Consider the following 17,623-nt stretch of genomic DNA (forward strand, 5'->3'; position numbering starts at 1 on the left):
ACCATGCACCGGCACCACTAACTGCGACCAGCCCCAACGTGCAGCGTTGGGGCTGCGCCGTTTTCGCATTCAGATCTTAATGTTGTACAAAACGGGTGCCGTTGCGGCGCTATATTTCCTTAATTTTTCAACAAAAACTACTAGGAATACTTACATGGGTCGATTAAACCTAAATGATTCAAATCGGCGACTTTTTGATGCATTTCGTTGCTTATGATGCAGAAAATGTTGTCTTATAAGGCGAATTGTCTTCAGCTCGCCGATGCTCACTAACGTTGCATGCTAGCCTTTGGCAAGGCCCTCTCGCTGTAACGGACGAGCGAACGGACGAGCGAAGCGAGTCGCGCTACCTTACTCGGCTGGGCTCTCTACACCACGCAGCGAGAGGGCCTTGACAAAAGGCTACGTATTACTCGCTACATGCGCAGATGCTTACTAATGGATATACACGTTCAAAATGGTAGCACGGCTCTCCCACTAGGGAAGGCCGCTTACTCCTAAAAAAATGTGGAAAATTTTGCAGTTTCCAGATAAATTCGTGAAAAGAACCAAGGCAATGGGGTAATGTGTATTTCATTTTTTATTGTCACTGTGTTTATGATAGAAATTTACCCGTGATTTACTCGTGAAGTCGCCGTATGTGGCAATAGGGAGTTGTTCGTGGTTCTCACTTTAGCGAAACTGCGGGGTAGCCGCCAGGACCCCGCCGCATAGCGGCGCGGTCTCCGGGGCTACGGCACCACAAACAGGGCTCGTCGTGCATCAATGTAAATTATCAGCTGATTATGTATTTTACGTGTTGGCTACCAGCTAAATGTTTACCTGTACAAGGCTGTAGTGTACAGCTCTAACGTTAGAGCTCTATTAAATGTTAGCTATATAATATGTTCTAGTAAATTAAACCTTTTGATCTACGTGTTCTGCTCGACGATGCAATAGTCAATACCAAGCAAGGTAAATTTACTACTAGGCCTATACTAGTAGCTACTACCAGATATTATAGGGTGGACTTACAGCAATTAGCAACAGGGCTGCGTGTGTATAAACAGGGTAAATTTACCGGTACTTTTCGGCGATGCAATACCAAGCAAGGTAAATTACCAGTAGGCCTACTACTAATGTATAGGGTGGACTTACAGCAACAGGGTACTTTTCGGCGATGCAATGCCAAGCAAGGTAAATTACTACTAACGTTACTAACATAGGGTGGACTTACAGCAACAGGGCTGCATGTGTATAAAACAGGCGAGCTGCTGTGAACCAATACTGACCAGCAGTGGTGGGGCCTATTTAACAAGTATATGCCGTTAGTTTAGCGTAGGGTTGTATACCTATGGTAAGAATAATCAAGGGTCATGAGGAAGTCTTTCCAAGGATAGAATGAAGGGCAAAATTGTGAAATCGGCCCCACAGCAGTGTGCTTGCACTCGTGCATTTAGCAATTAAGCAAGGTTAGGTTAGGGTTAGGGTTTAAGTTTAGGTTAGGGTTGTACTTATAGTTGAATTGGCTGTTGAATTAGTCGAGGGACATTAGGGAGTCTTTCCAAGAATAAAACATGAAGACCAAAGAAAAAAAAAAAACGGGAGAAAGGGAGGACTATGCTGTGGAAATCGGCCCCGCCTCTGTATCAATTGCTCGTAAACACCGTTTGGTTGGGCCGCATTCACAAGTTTTCTGTATACTGTGGAAGAAAGCCCCAACACCGTGCTTATGTACCGATGAACGCCACACGGTGGGGCTGAATTCACGAGTATAAACAGGCGAGCCGCTGTAGTATTAGTACCGACACGCAGTGGTGGGGCCTACTTCACGAGTATGCCAAATGAAGTGTATTGCTACATTGTATGCAGTGGAAACTGGTCCTGTTGCTGTATCAATCATGCATATTAAAGTGTCGTTTGGTGGGGCCACATACCTCAGTATTAGCCCTGTATTGTGCAAGAAAGCACCATATTGAACACCACATGGTGGGGATGTAACAGGTAAGCTGCCGTATTATTTAGTACTGATGATAGAGAGACCGTGGTGGGGTCCATTTCACAAGTATGTCACTAATTATCTGTTGAAGGAACTATAATCAATAAATGAAGTTACCTTGACTCATTTTCTCAGTTAAGTTTTCTGTATATCTACAGCGTGTAACTATTCAAGTCAGTCTATACAGTACTGCTTATGCTGTGTTGCAATGGTAATGACCTGGATACCTACTTTTCTAACTGTTCGAGTTGGTCTATGCAGCACGGGTGCATTGCCCTGGTATTGATAGAATTAGATAGAGCCTGTCTAATATTCACTGATGGATCTTATAATCCTGATATGATGGCATTAGTGGGTTTTTTATGGTTGTATTAAACATTAAAAAATTATGTTAAAAAATCTGTAAATTAAACTAGTCCCTTTCTTTTTGGTCTTTTAGTAGAGTAAGTGTTGCTCCAAATCACTATGGCTGTCTAGAAGCTATTGAGAAATGTATCAAAATTGGAAGTTTGAGGTTGTGTTTGCTACACGTGGACAGATATTCTAAGCCATCGGTATTAATTACTTTTGATTGAATTCTCTTATTCTTCTCCCAATTCAGGTTAATGGCAAATCATCCTTGGAAGTCATACAACCTACAGCATATCTGCAAGCAGCAAGTGTCACTGAGCTGGCAAGACACCCAACGACCTGCCCAACTCCTCGTCACGCCCAATACATCTGTCCCCCCAGGAGCAAACCTCCCAAGGAGGGAGTGAGTGTCATTAAATCGGATTCGAACCTGAGTTGGGCATTTCAACGCAGCCATGCATCGGCGGGGGCTACGCCCGTCAGCAGCCTGCCAGTGTGGTGCACCAGAACAGACTGCTCAACACATCTTGAGTGAGTGCCCTGATCTCCGCCCTCCTGACAACATGGACCTGACACACCCTACTCCTGAGACTGTAACTTGGCTACAACAACTGAGGGACGTTATTTAGCTGCCGCTGCCTCATACGCAAGAAGAAGAAGCGCACATCGATGACATTTACCATGCCTTATACCAGGAGGGTGACAGGATGCATTCATAGCAGTACATGAAAGGCCAAGATTTCTTCAGTGAATCAGAGGATTGCGAGAAATCACAGAGCTTATCGTTCATTTCTGAGCTCATGCATACTGAACCAGACAACGGAACCATCACAGTGGTCTTAATCTCATTGAATGCTGAATCAAGCTTTCTTGAGTACGCCGGTAGGTGCAACGTACTTCGAGTGGCTGTGTGTTTTTGACATCATTGAACGTAAGCTGAGAGGAGGAGAAAACATCCCTGGAAAACAACATCAAGGTGATATTGCGTGCATTGAGGCGGTGGACAGGAATTGGGTGAGGGGCTGACCTAGTGGCCCGTGCTTTGATGACTTCCTTGATATTGAATACAGTGGACATCTCGGGCAATTAGGATAAAGCAACAGTGGCCACCAATGATGAAGGGAACTCTGACTCGAGCTTATGGCAAGACATTATGATTCCTAGGGCAGGCACTCTAACTAGTTGAGATATTCTGCCATGGACTTGATGGTATGCATTTCATGCGGTAAACCTCCTGTTTTGGCTGTAAATGACTTTTTAGAAATGAACATGGTAAGAAGACAAAAAAAAAAAAAGACTATGTGATTCACAGTACAGATGCCTAGATGTAGGCCTTATTGCTGTTGACTTACGTATAAGCAAAGAGTTTTGTCCACAGATGTGCTTTCATGTGCATCTGTTGCCTTCTTAATAAGTACTACAGTTTTAGCAAATTGACATTTTTTTTTTTTTAACAGATGTTTGGTTAGTCCAAATCAAAAAGCCTCCAGCAAAGCCTTGCGATGCTTTCTTAGTATTAATAGGTAAAGCATACAATGTGAGGGCTTATCATAGTGATTTGTTTTCATGTCTGTTGCAGTCAGATTTCTGCATGACAACCTGTATTTTATTTTCACCTGAAGTAAATACTATCAGTCAACATGATTTCACAATCTCTGCAAGTCCTCACTTTCCTTGAGTCGCTGTACCTTCTGTATAGACTTCATGATATTCAGTGCAAAGTGTCATTAGGAGATCAAAGTATTTTATTTGTTGTTGTTGCTGCTGCAGTTGTATTTTGCATGTGTGGAATGTATAATGAATAGGTGTACAGTATGCTGCTGTTATGAGTAAAATTAAAAGCAGCATGCTGGGAAAGATTTCACATTTTGATGTGTGTGTGTTTTGGTGCATTTGTGTGTGTATGTGTATGTGGGTGTGTGTTTGGGTGTGTGTGTGTGTGTGTGGGTGTGTGTGTGTGTGGGTATGTGTGGCTACTGTGATGTAAATTTATGCAGTTCTCTAGTATTTACCTGGATTGCACATTAATGACATTCCCTAATACCAATATTATTGAACAACTCAAAAGTATTTCTTCCAAAAGGCGCTAAATCCATGATTTCTTCCAAAAGGCGCTAAATCCGAAAAAATCTGAAATATAAAAATTCATAAAAAATAAATGGTGTGTGCAGGATTTTTTTAATGTGCGTTTTTATTACCTACTGTGATGGCTCTTCCACTAGGAGCATAGAGCTAATGAATAAACAAGCTGTAATATGTGTAATTAAAAAACATCAATTTACTCGAAAGTAGCCGGAATGGATTTAGCGCCTTTTGGTTGCAAGCTCTTCATATATATATATATATATATATATATATATATTATTACTGTTATTATTATTATTATTATTATTATTATTATTATTATTATTATTATTATTATTATTATTATTATTATTATTGTCTTATACCCTAACTCGCAACGATAACAACATCACTACTAAAATTCCAGTAAGCTTACTTACGATCGAACCGGTTGCACCCCGGTCACCGATTTCTCCTTTCTGTCCCTTAGGGCCCTCTCTGCCAGTTGGACCCTTTTAATATCAGGAGGGGATGACAAGGGAGAGGAAGAAGGAATGAGGGAACGTTGAAGACAGAAAAGCTGATGAAAATAATATTATACAAAATTCTTTGCAGTTATAGTTTCTAGTTAAGTCTATGGCTGATGAGAGGTTACTATAGTACTATTGGAGGCATCAGGGTCCATAGCTTTAACCAGAAGCACAAAATTAGGTAGACTGTATTTTTTTTCTTCATATTTTGGAAAAATAATTCAAACAAAGAAGACATGTGAGAAAAATGAAGTGAGGAGTATAGGGTGGTGGATACGAAGTTGTGGAGGGATCTTACAGTGACCGTTTGTACGAAGCAGCGTGCGAAGTCACGAGCTCAGTGACATCATTAAAATACCATAGAATGCCAAACATGCCAATATTGTGAAATAAATGACAATACACTTAATCACCCAAAGCTCTTTCAAGCAATCACAAGAAGACAGTTTTTTGATCGAAAAAAAAATACTGTTCTTAATAGATATTGTGGCCATGCATCACAAAAAGTCGCACGCCCCGATTTTATGTTAGAACTCAAAGCAGGCGAAATGGCTCAACCTGTTGTAGTCAATACTAATACTAGTTGTCCTTTTTTTTTCTGAGAGAGCATTTCCTCATCTATGATTATCATTCTAAAATATTGGATCATTAAACCAATAGCAAATTGTTCTTTTCGGTAGTTTCCTTTTTTACTCTCTTGTGTGGAAGAATATGGTTGGGTATGTCTTCTTGGCCCTTTTTCATTTCGGAACATACGCATTCGTCAATTTCACATCTCGTATGTTTGAAAGAATTATGCTTCTGCTTTGAGAACTAGCATTAGTCATGAATAGAATGTGTTAATAAAGTGTGGAAATTTTCTATTTAATCCCTTCATTGCCGTTGCTGACTTCAAGTTCCTGTTTTGTTTCGTTTTTTTCTTTTTCTTTATTGCATTCAGTGCACAGAACGTAGTCTGGTCAAAAACTTAGCACTTGAATGGACCCTAATCTTTAAAGTTCTTTACTCAGTACACACTTTTAAGAGTGTGTGCTTTCCTTCCATTATGCATGTCATTTCGGTTAGAAAATTTCATTTGTATCAACTAGTGCATCACGTTTAAGGTTAGAGTCCGCTTTTGCATAATCTGCCCTCACCAAAAAAAAAAAAAAAAAAACATGTCTGGCGGCATCTTGATGGTAGCGTGAGGCAGGGTCACATGATATAGAAATCCGAAAAGCTATGACAGCGGAGTAACTCTAATTATGATGACAATAATGATGCTACCAAAGCGGTAGCAACAACGGTTATATAAGGAAGGGGCTATTTCAGATAACTGCTTTCGTATTAATGACCAGAATTGTACGGATGCATCAAGGTTGACTCACCCTGCCACCCTTTTCCCCGTCCTTGCCGGGGAGACCAGTGTAGCCAATACCACCAACGCTTCCCTTTTCCCCACGCAAGCCTGTCAAACCCATTCTTCCTGGCGGACCCTGGGGAAAAAAAGACAACAACAAAACAAGAACAAAATATACGGTAAGTATACATAATTATTATTCTTTTTCATACACAGATACGTATCATAACAGGGAACAAAATGGGAACCAATATACATGATCATGATTACAAGCACAATAGCCATAAAGACAGCATATCTTTGTTTCTACTGTTTTCGTTTTTTGTTTCTATTTCATGGTCTGCATGTTGCAGCCGAACCATAGAAAAAAAGAAGAATTGTGGGGTGCACGGAATACAAAGTACCAGCGATCTCTATAAATTATAATCCATCCCGTTGAATAAGGAGTTACAATTCGTTATTCTGAAGGCTTGTTTGCACGCATTTTTGTTGGTGTTGTTGTTGTTGTTGCATCTTTGAATAAATGGAATAACGAACCTTACTTTTCATTATTCGGTTGAATACATTGAGGAACTATCCTCTGGAATAACCCCAGTAAAGTACATAATCGTCTGTTTGTATTTTTAAGTGTTTGTTTGTTTGTTTAGTATCACAGTCGAGTCGAATCTTACCTCATCTCCCTTGCTGCCACGAGATCCTCTCTCCCCACGCGCTCCTTTGTTACCCGGTTCTCCCTGTGGTCCTGTATCTCCAACAGGTCCTGCGTTGCCCTACAAACAAACAAACAAACAAACAAACAGTCAAACAAGTACAGTAATCAGTATGCAAACTTAACCATTTTATCAGAGAAGACTCTTTACTCGATATCTGTCATATTTCTACTATTTTTGTCTATTTTGGTGCGTATGCTTTTCTTTGTGGAAACATGTTGCCTACAAAGTTGATAACTTGATTTCATCATAATTTTTATGATCATTTTGTCTGAAGGTCAGTTTTATGTAACCACTTTCCCTTAATGAAAAAAAAAATGAAATAAACACTTTCTTGATATACGGTCTACATAAACAACAAAATGACAGAAAAAAACAATGAGACCCGAACGGACTTAATTCAAAATTTGTATATGCACAACTCGTCTGAATACTGATGCAACAAAACGAAGGCGACACCTACAATGGTGTTATGTCACCTTGTAAAGAATATTGCCAAAACAGTGGCTTAAAAAAGACAAATAGGTACTTGGGGGAAAAAAAAGTACAGCCAACAAAGGCCTGTCGGTGCGGAAGAGCGAGAGAAAGAGAGAGAGAGGAGTACCTTATACGAAGAGGAAACATAGGAACAGTATAAAACAGCAGCACTCTGCTTAAGAAGCAAAGAAAGTAAGGAAAGAACACAAAAAAAAAACACAGAAAAACAACAGAAAAAGAAAGAGAGAGAGACACTAAGAGGTCGAGTGCCAAGATGATCTGACTTTTTTTTTTCTTACCGGTCTACCATTTATTCCATTGGAGCCCGTTCGACCAATTGATCCTTTCGCTCCTTTTTCTCCCTTTAACCCAATCAGTCCGGGCAATCCCATGTCACCACGACCACCCTATGGACAAAAACATTATACACCCTTCATGTAGGCATCGAATAAAAACATTCACACAGATAAAAACGAAGAATTGAAGTACAACAATATCTTTTTTCCCCTTAATGGTAATCTTTTGTCTAATAGATATTTCATTCATATTATACAGATAAAACAACACAAATAAGGAATAATTATGATGAACATGATAATTATAATGAGAACAATGATAATTATGATACTAATAATAGTAGTTATTATTACTATTATTATCAATGCTATTATTACTGTTATTGTTATTATTATTATTATTATTATGACAAAGATCAATACAGGCGCGGTGGAGCACCCCAATTATCTCGCAGAAATCCATCGGCAGCCGAGCCTCATTTGCATAAAGTAAACAACATGTACTCGCGTAGTTGAGAAAAAGTAAACAACTTCTCAAGCTAATAACAATTTAAGGAAACCTATTTTCGGATTAAAGTAGAGTTAGTTTGAATTTGAAAACATGTCCGAATATGCACATATAACATATTAAAGGATTTGACAATGATAAAATGTGAAATTTTAGCGAAAATCTGGCGAGCAAAATTACCAAAAATATGCCTCGAAAATCATCCTAAAATTCACGACGTGGGATTACGGAACCAAAGCGCCATTCCAACAAAGTACACCGAAATTTATTTATCTGCTTGCATTTTAAATTTCATACCGTAATATTCCCGGCCATGGTTGTGTCGGAAAAAAACAGAAGGTGATGTCAAAAATGACACGAACCCAAAGCGTACAGGTCGGTCCCATGTATATATAATCGCGTCACTGTAGCCAGGGCGGTGAGTCTCACCTCCCTGCTGTAGCGTTGCATGTCACAGCACACACAACGCATTGCTGCATGCAGCGTGCGCGGCAGCAGCTCAGCAGTCACCGCCGTGCGACACTCAGCAAATTGACTGCGTCACATGCAAACCAACAATGAGCACGAAATCCTGAATCTCACGTACCACGCATGCCCAATATTACGGGAAAAGAAATGACGTCATTTTCAATTGTTTCGCTGACTACAATTTTCTATTCCAAACCCTGTAGAAACAAGTTGATTTCTCAAAAAGTACAGGTGGAACCAAGCGAAAAATTTCACCATATATGGATTGAGGCCTGATGAACTTATGTTGACAATTTCGCACACATTGGAGCCCGGCCATAGTCCAGTCGTTAAAAAAACAGAGAGCATGTTTTGCGAGAGGTGATTTTCAAAACGCTTTAATATCTCAAGTTCTAGTGCAGCAAATTTCATAATTCTTTTATCAAAAGGAAGTTTTTTAAAAAACTTAGATAGTGTGGGAAGTTTGAGTTTACTAGCGGCACGCATAGCGGCACAAGGAGAAGGTAAAGATTTGACTTTTTCATGCACACAGTTTCGGGCAGCCGTGGATGCCCGTTGGAAATTCAAATAGAACGGGGCGATAATGAGATGCAAATTGGGGTGCTCCACCGCGCCTGAATAGCTTTACAATCATCTGCCACTTTTGCCGGCACTGCAAAAATATCACATGTAAAGACGACTGCTGTTTGAAATAGTCGACACCAGAAAGCTGATATGTTATTTACAAAATTAATGTCAAATGGAGCCATTCACGGTAGGGTCTTAGAGTGCTAGGTGGTCTTAATGAGAGGGACACCACGTGACAAGCGAGAAGGCAATAGAATAAAAAAAAAAAGAATGGAGGGGAACAGAAACAGTGATGTGTGTTATACATCATAATGTTATGATCATACTTGGCTATCAACTGCAGTTGCAGCTTCTATGCAATACTGAATATCCTTTCTGGGATGAAATTCCAAGGGAACGTAATTACAATTCGAAATCGAATCTCCTACAGAATTAGTATTATTCAGTGATCAAAGCATCAAGTAAAAGACAGTATTCGTACCTTATCGCCCTTGGCGCCAGGAAATCCAACGCTTCCCGCCGAACCTTTGAAACCCTGTTCACAAACAATAAAACAAGCCACACATAAGAAATTAAGAAATGTCAACTGAATTCTATCAGATAGATATAATCATTAATTGATATGTGATCTTTCTGAAACACCGATGGTAAAGCTCTGACGTAGCGCGCATGGTGGAAGGGATTTAGAGACGAGATGGAAAGAAATGAAAGGGAGGAGAAGAATTTCGCTTTGGAGTTTCATTAAAACAGAGAGACAAGACAACCAAATATGTGAATGTAATTATCAAACTTACCCGAAGCCCCTGATCTCCTTGAGGTCCTGCCACTCCCCGTGGTCCCGGCAGGCCAGTGGGACCTGGTTCACCCTGAGGTCCAAACGGTCCTTGTGGGCCTTGGCCGCCCTATCCAAATTATAAGCAGTGCAGCATTCCATGGTACTGAAAATATCCTCCGTATTTTTTTACATGTATTATTATGTATTTGTGCATCTTACCGTGCAGACATAGTCTTCTGACTGTATTCAGTAATGTTTGGCTTTATTCCGCATCTGAAATTCTGTATAAGGCTTTGCGTTCCTATAAACTTTAATCCCCTAAAAACAATGATAATATGATAGTATAACAGCTATGATGATCGTTTGATTCTTACTTGCACAGTCTGCCATAATACCTTGACTCTACGGTTTAGTGTAATACGTGCTTGCTTGGAAAAATAAAGTAAAAAAAATGACAAACGTAAATTGTTAGCAACGATACTATACAAAACTGATAAGTGTAAAAAAAAAGAAAGAAAATATTTGCACTTTGATTGATTCAGAGACTTCTTTCTGGAACTATGAGTCATCTTTATGTGTTTAATGGGCTTCGAGTTACAAGCATAGAATAATTGAGAGAATTAACATTAATGGACGTGGTTTTCACGTTAATCGAACAAGAGTCTGCATGTATGATATGCACACAGTATATATATATATTTTTTTTTCCTTGGATTACCGTGCTGCCTTTGTCCCCTCTAGGTCCCGGAGGTCCCATTGGTCCTGGTTCGCCCTATTGAATAACAATTACGTAACAACAATCCAAATTATATGCGAGGAAAGAGACATGAAGAACGGTGCTTTTCAACGGAATCAAACTACCGAAAAAAAAGAAAAAGACAAAACATAAAAAAGCCAACACCACAACCATATTCCCAGAGAAAGCAATAAATAAATAGATACTAGTCATTAAGCCACCTCCTTACAAGGTTATAGATTATAGTTGTCGTCTAAAATTCCAGCAAATATGAATATAGACAAATATACATTTACTAAAATTAAGAAATGACTAAATACATCGATAAAATAGTATAAACATACATACATACATACATACAATATAGGCCTACTGTTGCCGAATGAATGAATTAATAGATATATGAAGAAATGAATGATGAGCCATGTCTTAATTATTTTATGATAATGTTTTAGTTTAGAGATTATGATTTAGTTGTAATATCTTACCGGTAAACCAATATCGCCCCGCGGTCCTCTTAAGCCATCTGCGCCCTTCTCTCCCTAAAATATTAAAGAAGAAGAAGAAGAAGAAGAAGAAGAATAAGAATAAGAATGGTAATATTAAGTATCATGAACTCACGGTATCAGAAGACTGCTATTACGCAGGTTATTAATAGTACAGCAACCAATTTGCTTTTATATAATGTTTTCTCAGTTTATACAAAACTTTCAGGATATATTCCCACAGAAAATACTGTAGTAATGCAGACATATACAAATCGAAACAGCACATTGAAATATGTTGCAAACTTTTATTACACTACCTTATCACCAGGAAGGCCTTTTGGTCCCCTTTCCCCGGGAGCTCCGTTAAACCCCTGAAAAAGAAAGTAAGAAAAAAAAACATAGATAGAGGACTTTTTGGAGGAACACCACACAACGAAAGGATATTGTGTGGTTGATGGAAATGAAATAGAGCAAATATTTCATACGGAAAATACAATACAAGTACAAATAGTGTCAAAAACTTGAATATGATTTATTTCAATTTCGTATACAGATCTACTGCTAATACAAAACCCTACATTGTTGTGTTTGGCTATTCATAAGTCTCTTCCAATTTTTTTGAATCCTCAATATTTTTCTTCCCCCTAAACAAAGTTTGCACCCTACTATTGTGTATGACACAATTTCGTCGCGCATCCGATCAGGTAAGTGAGGAATTTCTGACTTTAATGAAGAAGAAGAAAAAAAAAAGACACACTGTTCAGTCTGACGCTCTTACAGAAATTAAAATTCAACGTATTCCCTCAAAACTAAAATGAATATACCTCTATGTTTTTACACGGAAGAAAATTACTATAAACACTATAAACTAATAACATGCCACTAACGCTGTGCAAAATGTCATGGATAATTTATGATTGAAACTCTAAAGTTTATATCAGTAACAGTTTGAACATGTAAATAAGAGAGAAATCTACAGTTCTATAAGAATCCTACATACTTGTTTTGTGTTTTATGTTAATATGATTAAGGTGATCGTTTGAAATATGAAAACACAATATTACATGTCATGGTACATAAGCATTGATAAATATATGTTATAAAGCACACCTGCGGTCCTCTGTCACCCGGTATACCAGGCACTCCCTGAGGTCCAACGGGCCCCTGCACGTGTGAAACAAACATGAGAAAAATGAGATCTTTTTGTAAATAATCTATCTCAAATGACGACAAAAATCACCCAGTAGGTGCAGCAAATGACACATTATGGACGGGGAAAGAAAGAAAGAATTACTGCAAAGATGCTGAAACTTTAAAATAAGTCCATCATTAGATATAGCAAAATAATACGTTTCACATGATTACCTTGTTTTTGATATAACAGGATGTTCTTGAATTTTAAAGTTAAGATTAAAGTATCCCGTTTTCATATTTGTTTTTCGTTTTTACAATCAGCATCTTCAAATTTCTTTTAATTCAGAAGCATAGTTTCACATCAAGAAAGAGAGATAGAGAAAGAGAGAGAAAGAATGATAAACAATCAGCAAATACCTCACCCATCCATTTTTGTTTGTTTGTTTTTCACGGAATAAAATGCCCTCGGTAAGGCTATTTTTTTTTTTTTCAGAGAGGCCTTGGATAAATTGTTACAACAACAGAAACAACACAGCAGTTAAGAAATAAATCAAGGCAAATTAACAATAAAAACAAGCATAACATGATGAAATATATTACCACATAGCAGAAAATAGATATAAACATACAGAACCCATACTTTTGGGGTGTTTTTAGTTTTTGTTTTTGTGTTTTTAGCCAATATCATTTATTTCTAACTAGTGGCGTAATAGATAATGATAATAATAATGAATAACACTTATATATCGCCTAATACATATTATATATATATATATCCATATATTATATACACACCACATCCAATACAATGTTAATTCATACAGATTAATACATCTTTGATGTTATATGTTTATGACAATGATAGTGATATTGTATCGCTGTATATCTTTTGTATGTCTATCATGTCTATGCATCTACGTATGTTACAATGTATATGTGTGCTTTGTATATGTATAATGTATCGATGTAACCGGATATGTATGCAAACATACCAATTATCAATTGACACATATTTATACACCCGTATATATTATATGCACACCACATCCAATACAATGTTGACTCAAACAGATTAATATTTCTTTGATGTTATATATTTATGACAATGATAGTGATATTGTATCGATGTATATCTTTTGTATGTCTATCATATGTATCTATGTCACAATGTATGCGTGTGCTTTGTAAATGTATAATGTATCGATGTAGCCGGATATGCATGCAAACAAGCAAAAAATTCCAGAAACGGACAATAAAATTGAATTGAATTGAATTGAATACTGATGTTTCTAAGCGCATTAATAAAAATAAAAATTGAGGCAAGATACAGCATTATGTACATATGGTATAACAATAACAACAACAATTAGGATTGAGTAAATAGATAAGCTTTCAGCAATGATTTGAACTTATCAAAACTTTCAGCATTACGAATATAGAGAGGGAGCTTATTCCAAATAATAACAGAGCTTTGTCTACAGCCGTGATCCCCCATTATGGGAACACATGAGCAACCGGACAAGAAAACACACACAAACTAATTTATGATACGTGTAAAAAGTATCGAACAGAAACCCTTACTGGTATCAACTGGCTCTCGCCCCCTGTGATCTCCAAGATGTTGATGTCACCCTGAGACATGGAAATAATAGAGTTGATGGACGGCACAACATGATTTTTTTTTTCTTTCATTTTCGCTACGAAAGGAAAGGTGATGACTTGTCATAAGTTTTTAATGCTGTATCCTTATGTATCATGTCGTTTTTTATCGATATACATAATTAGATGAAAGAGTAGTTTTATAATAATGTAGCATGCCAACATAATTTGGGGGCTATCACAGTCAAAGTATGCTCAGTTCTCAAACGTTGACATGACAAATCTGAAATCCAATGACACATTTGTTAATTAACCCTTTTTTTGTGCTGTATGTGAAGAATGGATCAGGAAACCCCAGAGTGTGGCACACACTGTCCAACTCCTTGGCACACAAAGGGTTAAAAATACATATCCATACTTTTATCATAACTTCCACAATGTCATTAATCACTAATCACGATATTGATGATAGTATTAAAGAAAATGATGACAATAACAATAACGGAAATATTGGACTATTGATGTAATGGGCTTTTACGTCGATCCGTAAGAAGATAACAACATAGAAAATGAAACGACCTATAACATTAAAGTATTGCATTGTTCATGTGCTTTGCTGAAAACGCAGTGAAGAGAACTGGAGGATATGAATGAATGGAGGGACAACCCTTAAGGGTGGAGACATATTAGAAACCTGAAAATCTTGCTGGAAAAACATACCAAGTTGCCAGGCGGTCCAGGGGGTCCTGGCTCTCCATTCACACCCTTTAAGCCTCTCTCACCCGGGGGTCCCTTCATGGCAGGTAAAAGGAGTAAAATGGAAACTGAAAAGTTCATTCCAAACTATCGTACTGGTAAACGTTTAAATAGAACAATCAGTGTGATTTGTATATATATATATATATATATATATATATATATAACTATAAATACATTGATCATACCTTAATTATTCACTATTCTTTTTTAATTCATGACTGTATGTATGTATGGTATAAATGTCACGTTCACTGTTAAAAAAAAAAAAAAGCAAAGTGGTGCCAAATTGAATTAATGCGCTTTTTTAAAATTTCATGACAAACTAAATCGTATTCAATTTATAATTTCTTTTAAGCCATTACACTCTGAGGGTCAAGGCACACATCATTGTACCAAGAAAAACATATTTCCTCATTCTTTATCTTATCTGAAGGAAGTCAAACAATCAAATAAATAACGAACGGAAATTGTTTAACTAGCCAGAAACCTGACATCAAAGAATGTTAATTACATACATATTCATGAAGTCGTGCCAATAAACATTAATCAAACTGCTGATATGTTCTCTTTTTTATAACACAATAATTTTACATCGTATACATTCTATCCATACACCACATGCATGTTAGGGGTACATACATCATGACAAGTATTACTGATTTACAATTTCCCCTTCCCTCTATTTCTTTTTTTTTTTTACATTAGTATTTTTACATTAGTATTATGATTGGATTTTATTTTTCTAACTTGCCAATCAAGGCTTACCCTAGGTCCATCCGATCCTTTGAATCCGTATTCACCTCGTGCTCCTTTCTCTCCCTGAAAATATCACAATAACATAGATATTTAAAAATATTGAAAATACGTTTATATATATACATTAATGTACATTGTGGCCCATTCTGAAGATTTTTTTTTTCTATTGTCGATGCGTTACAGTAGAATTTAACAAAATGCAGTCATAATGTGCTTTGATAAACCAATTACAAAATGTTATCGACTTTATAGCTTGGTTCTTTTATTCTTAAACCAGCACATAGAAATGACCCTAGAGTTATTTACCTGTAACATGTACCATTGCATCCAGTTTTGTTATGAACTTCTATGCTTCAGATTGTTCTTTGCTGATTCCAGTACGTCTCCATAACATATATAATGAATTTGTGTTTTTTTTTTTTTTTCGTCGTGAAATGCTAAAAAATAATTTCAAATAAGCTCAGCTGTAATCAATTGATGTTGGGTATACTGACAATCGTTTAACTGTGAAATATTCATATGATGGAAACTGTGACTGTGAAATAAGTTGAGAACCATTTTAAGAGTAACGTGCATTTAAACCTCCACATGAGTACGCCGCCTGCCTTGAGGCCATCCGTTCACTCACCTTTGGTCCATCGAGTCCCGGCAATCCACGTGGCCCGGGAAGCCCCCGTAGGCCAGGGATGCTCACTACGATGTCGATGAGTTGCTGACGGAAATGAATAGTATGAATATTATTAAATACAATGGGCGAATATGGAACTTAAATTTCAAGGCATTGCCGGCACACTTTATTGTGATTGTTGCATCGTTTCTTTACTTTTAGTTTACAACCTCCATGCAATGTATTCTGCCCATTAACGACCTTGTGATTTCATGAAAGGTTCCTTACAACACAATAATGGGCAGAAACTCTATAATGCCTGTCCAATGGTTTTAAAACACCTAAATCAACGTACTGTATAAATATGTACGTAGAGATGCATAAATGAGCGAAGAATGATTCATATTATGGTCATTTATATATACAGAGATATAATAGCCCACATGACTATAGAAGCGTACGATATTTGATGAATCAGCATGATCAGTCTAACATAATCCATAAGCAGGATATCTCCTTTCCGCAGCCGTGGCGAAAATCGCATTTTGAGGTAATATTGTACTCTTTGTTGTTGTTGTTGGTGGTGTTGGTGTTGTTGTTGTTGTCGTCGTCGTCGTCGTTAATGTTGTTGTTGTTGTAATTGTTATTTTCATTGTTGTTGTCGTTGTTGTTAAATGATGTTGATCTTTCAAATCTGTAAGACATTTTAAGAAGCTCATCATTACAATTACATTTCCATTGAATAAAGTGCACCATAATAATAGCAAAGATGAGTATCATTTGGAAGACGGCTCCATCAAGAGATAAATAAGGCGAGAGGGATTCTTACCTCTCTGGACGGGGTGTCGCCCGGACGACCATCTGGACCCTGCTGTCCAGGTGGCCCTGCGGGACCCTGTGGAAATAACGCGAAAATGCAATGAATACAGTGGGGAGGAGAACGAGGCACGCATTCTGATGCAGAAGTAATGGTTATAAAGGGAGCGACACTTCACTTGGGATGGTTTACAGCCATATATATCAACTCTATCTGTCGTAACGAGGATCATTCAAAGAAGAACAAAATTATATACATCGATCGAGTGGACACTTACCGGATCTCCCTGCACGCCAGGTAGTCCTGGCAACCCGTCGCTTCCCTGTAATAACAAAAACATTTAGATAAAATTCGTAATTCATAACATATACATTTTTTTTTTTGTACAGTGACAATAAGGCGACACACATTGAAACGATTGAATGTTCATATTAAAATCAAAGACACGGTGACATAATTATCTTATGCTAGGACAATAGGAACAAACTTTTGAGGGAGATGGTATAATAACTATTTACAAATTGTTCGGTGGTACTCTTATACAAAAACTGCAAGCGTCCAACACTTCTAGCAACAAAGTGATAAAGGACTGAATTAATTTTGAAAGCAGTGGCTCTCCAACACGTATTCATGGATATCTTCGGAAAACATGTATTTAGACTAT

General features: G+C 37.5%; 1 protein-coding gene across 1 annotated transcript in view; it reads right to left on the reverse strand.

Moving 5' to 3' along the window:
- LOC140233790 (uncharacterized) overlaps positions 1–17,623 on the reverse strand; it is a 43,218-nt gene that overhangs the window by 12,910 nt on the left and 12,685 nt on the right. The window contains exons 13-28 of the mRNA XM_072313883.1: positions 17,237–17,281; positions 16,972–17,037; positions 16,164–16,247; positions 15,545–15,598; positions 14,741–14,812; positions 14,003–14,053; positions 12,398–12,451; positions 11,605–11,658; positions 11,288–11,341; positions 10,782–10,835; positions 10,083–10,190; positions 9,770–9,823; positions 7,749–7,856; positions 6,934–7,032; positions 6,291–6,398; positions 4,834–4,905 (exon numbers count right to left, since the gene is read on the reverse strand). Of these exons, the coding sequence (XP_072169984.1) occupies positions 4,834–4,905; positions 6,291–6,398; positions 6,934–7,032; positions 7,749–7,856; positions 9,770–9,823; positions 10,083–10,190; positions 10,782–10,835; positions 11,288–11,341; positions 11,605–11,658; positions 12,398–12,451; positions 14,003–14,053; positions 14,741–14,812; positions 15,545–15,598; positions 16,164–16,247; positions 16,972–17,037; positions 17,237–17,281 (1,137 nt within the window). The remainder of the gene's footprint in view (positions 1–4,833; positions 4,906–6,290; positions 6,399–6,933; positions 7,033–7,748; positions 7,857–9,769; positions 9,824–10,082; positions 10,191–10,781; positions 10,836–11,287; positions 11,342–11,604; positions 11,659–12,397; positions 12,452–14,002; positions 14,054–14,740; positions 14,813–15,544; positions 15,599–16,163; positions 16,248–16,971; positions 17,038–17,236; positions 17,282–17,623) is intronic.

This window comes from Diadema setosum, chromosome 10 (genome assembly GCF_964275005.1).
Source record: "Diadema setosum chromosome 10, eeDiaSeto1, whole genome shotgun sequence".
NCBI classification, from domain to species: domain Eukaryota; kingdom Metazoa; phylum Echinodermata; class Echinoidea; order Diadematoida; family Diadematidae; genus Diadema; species Diadema setosum.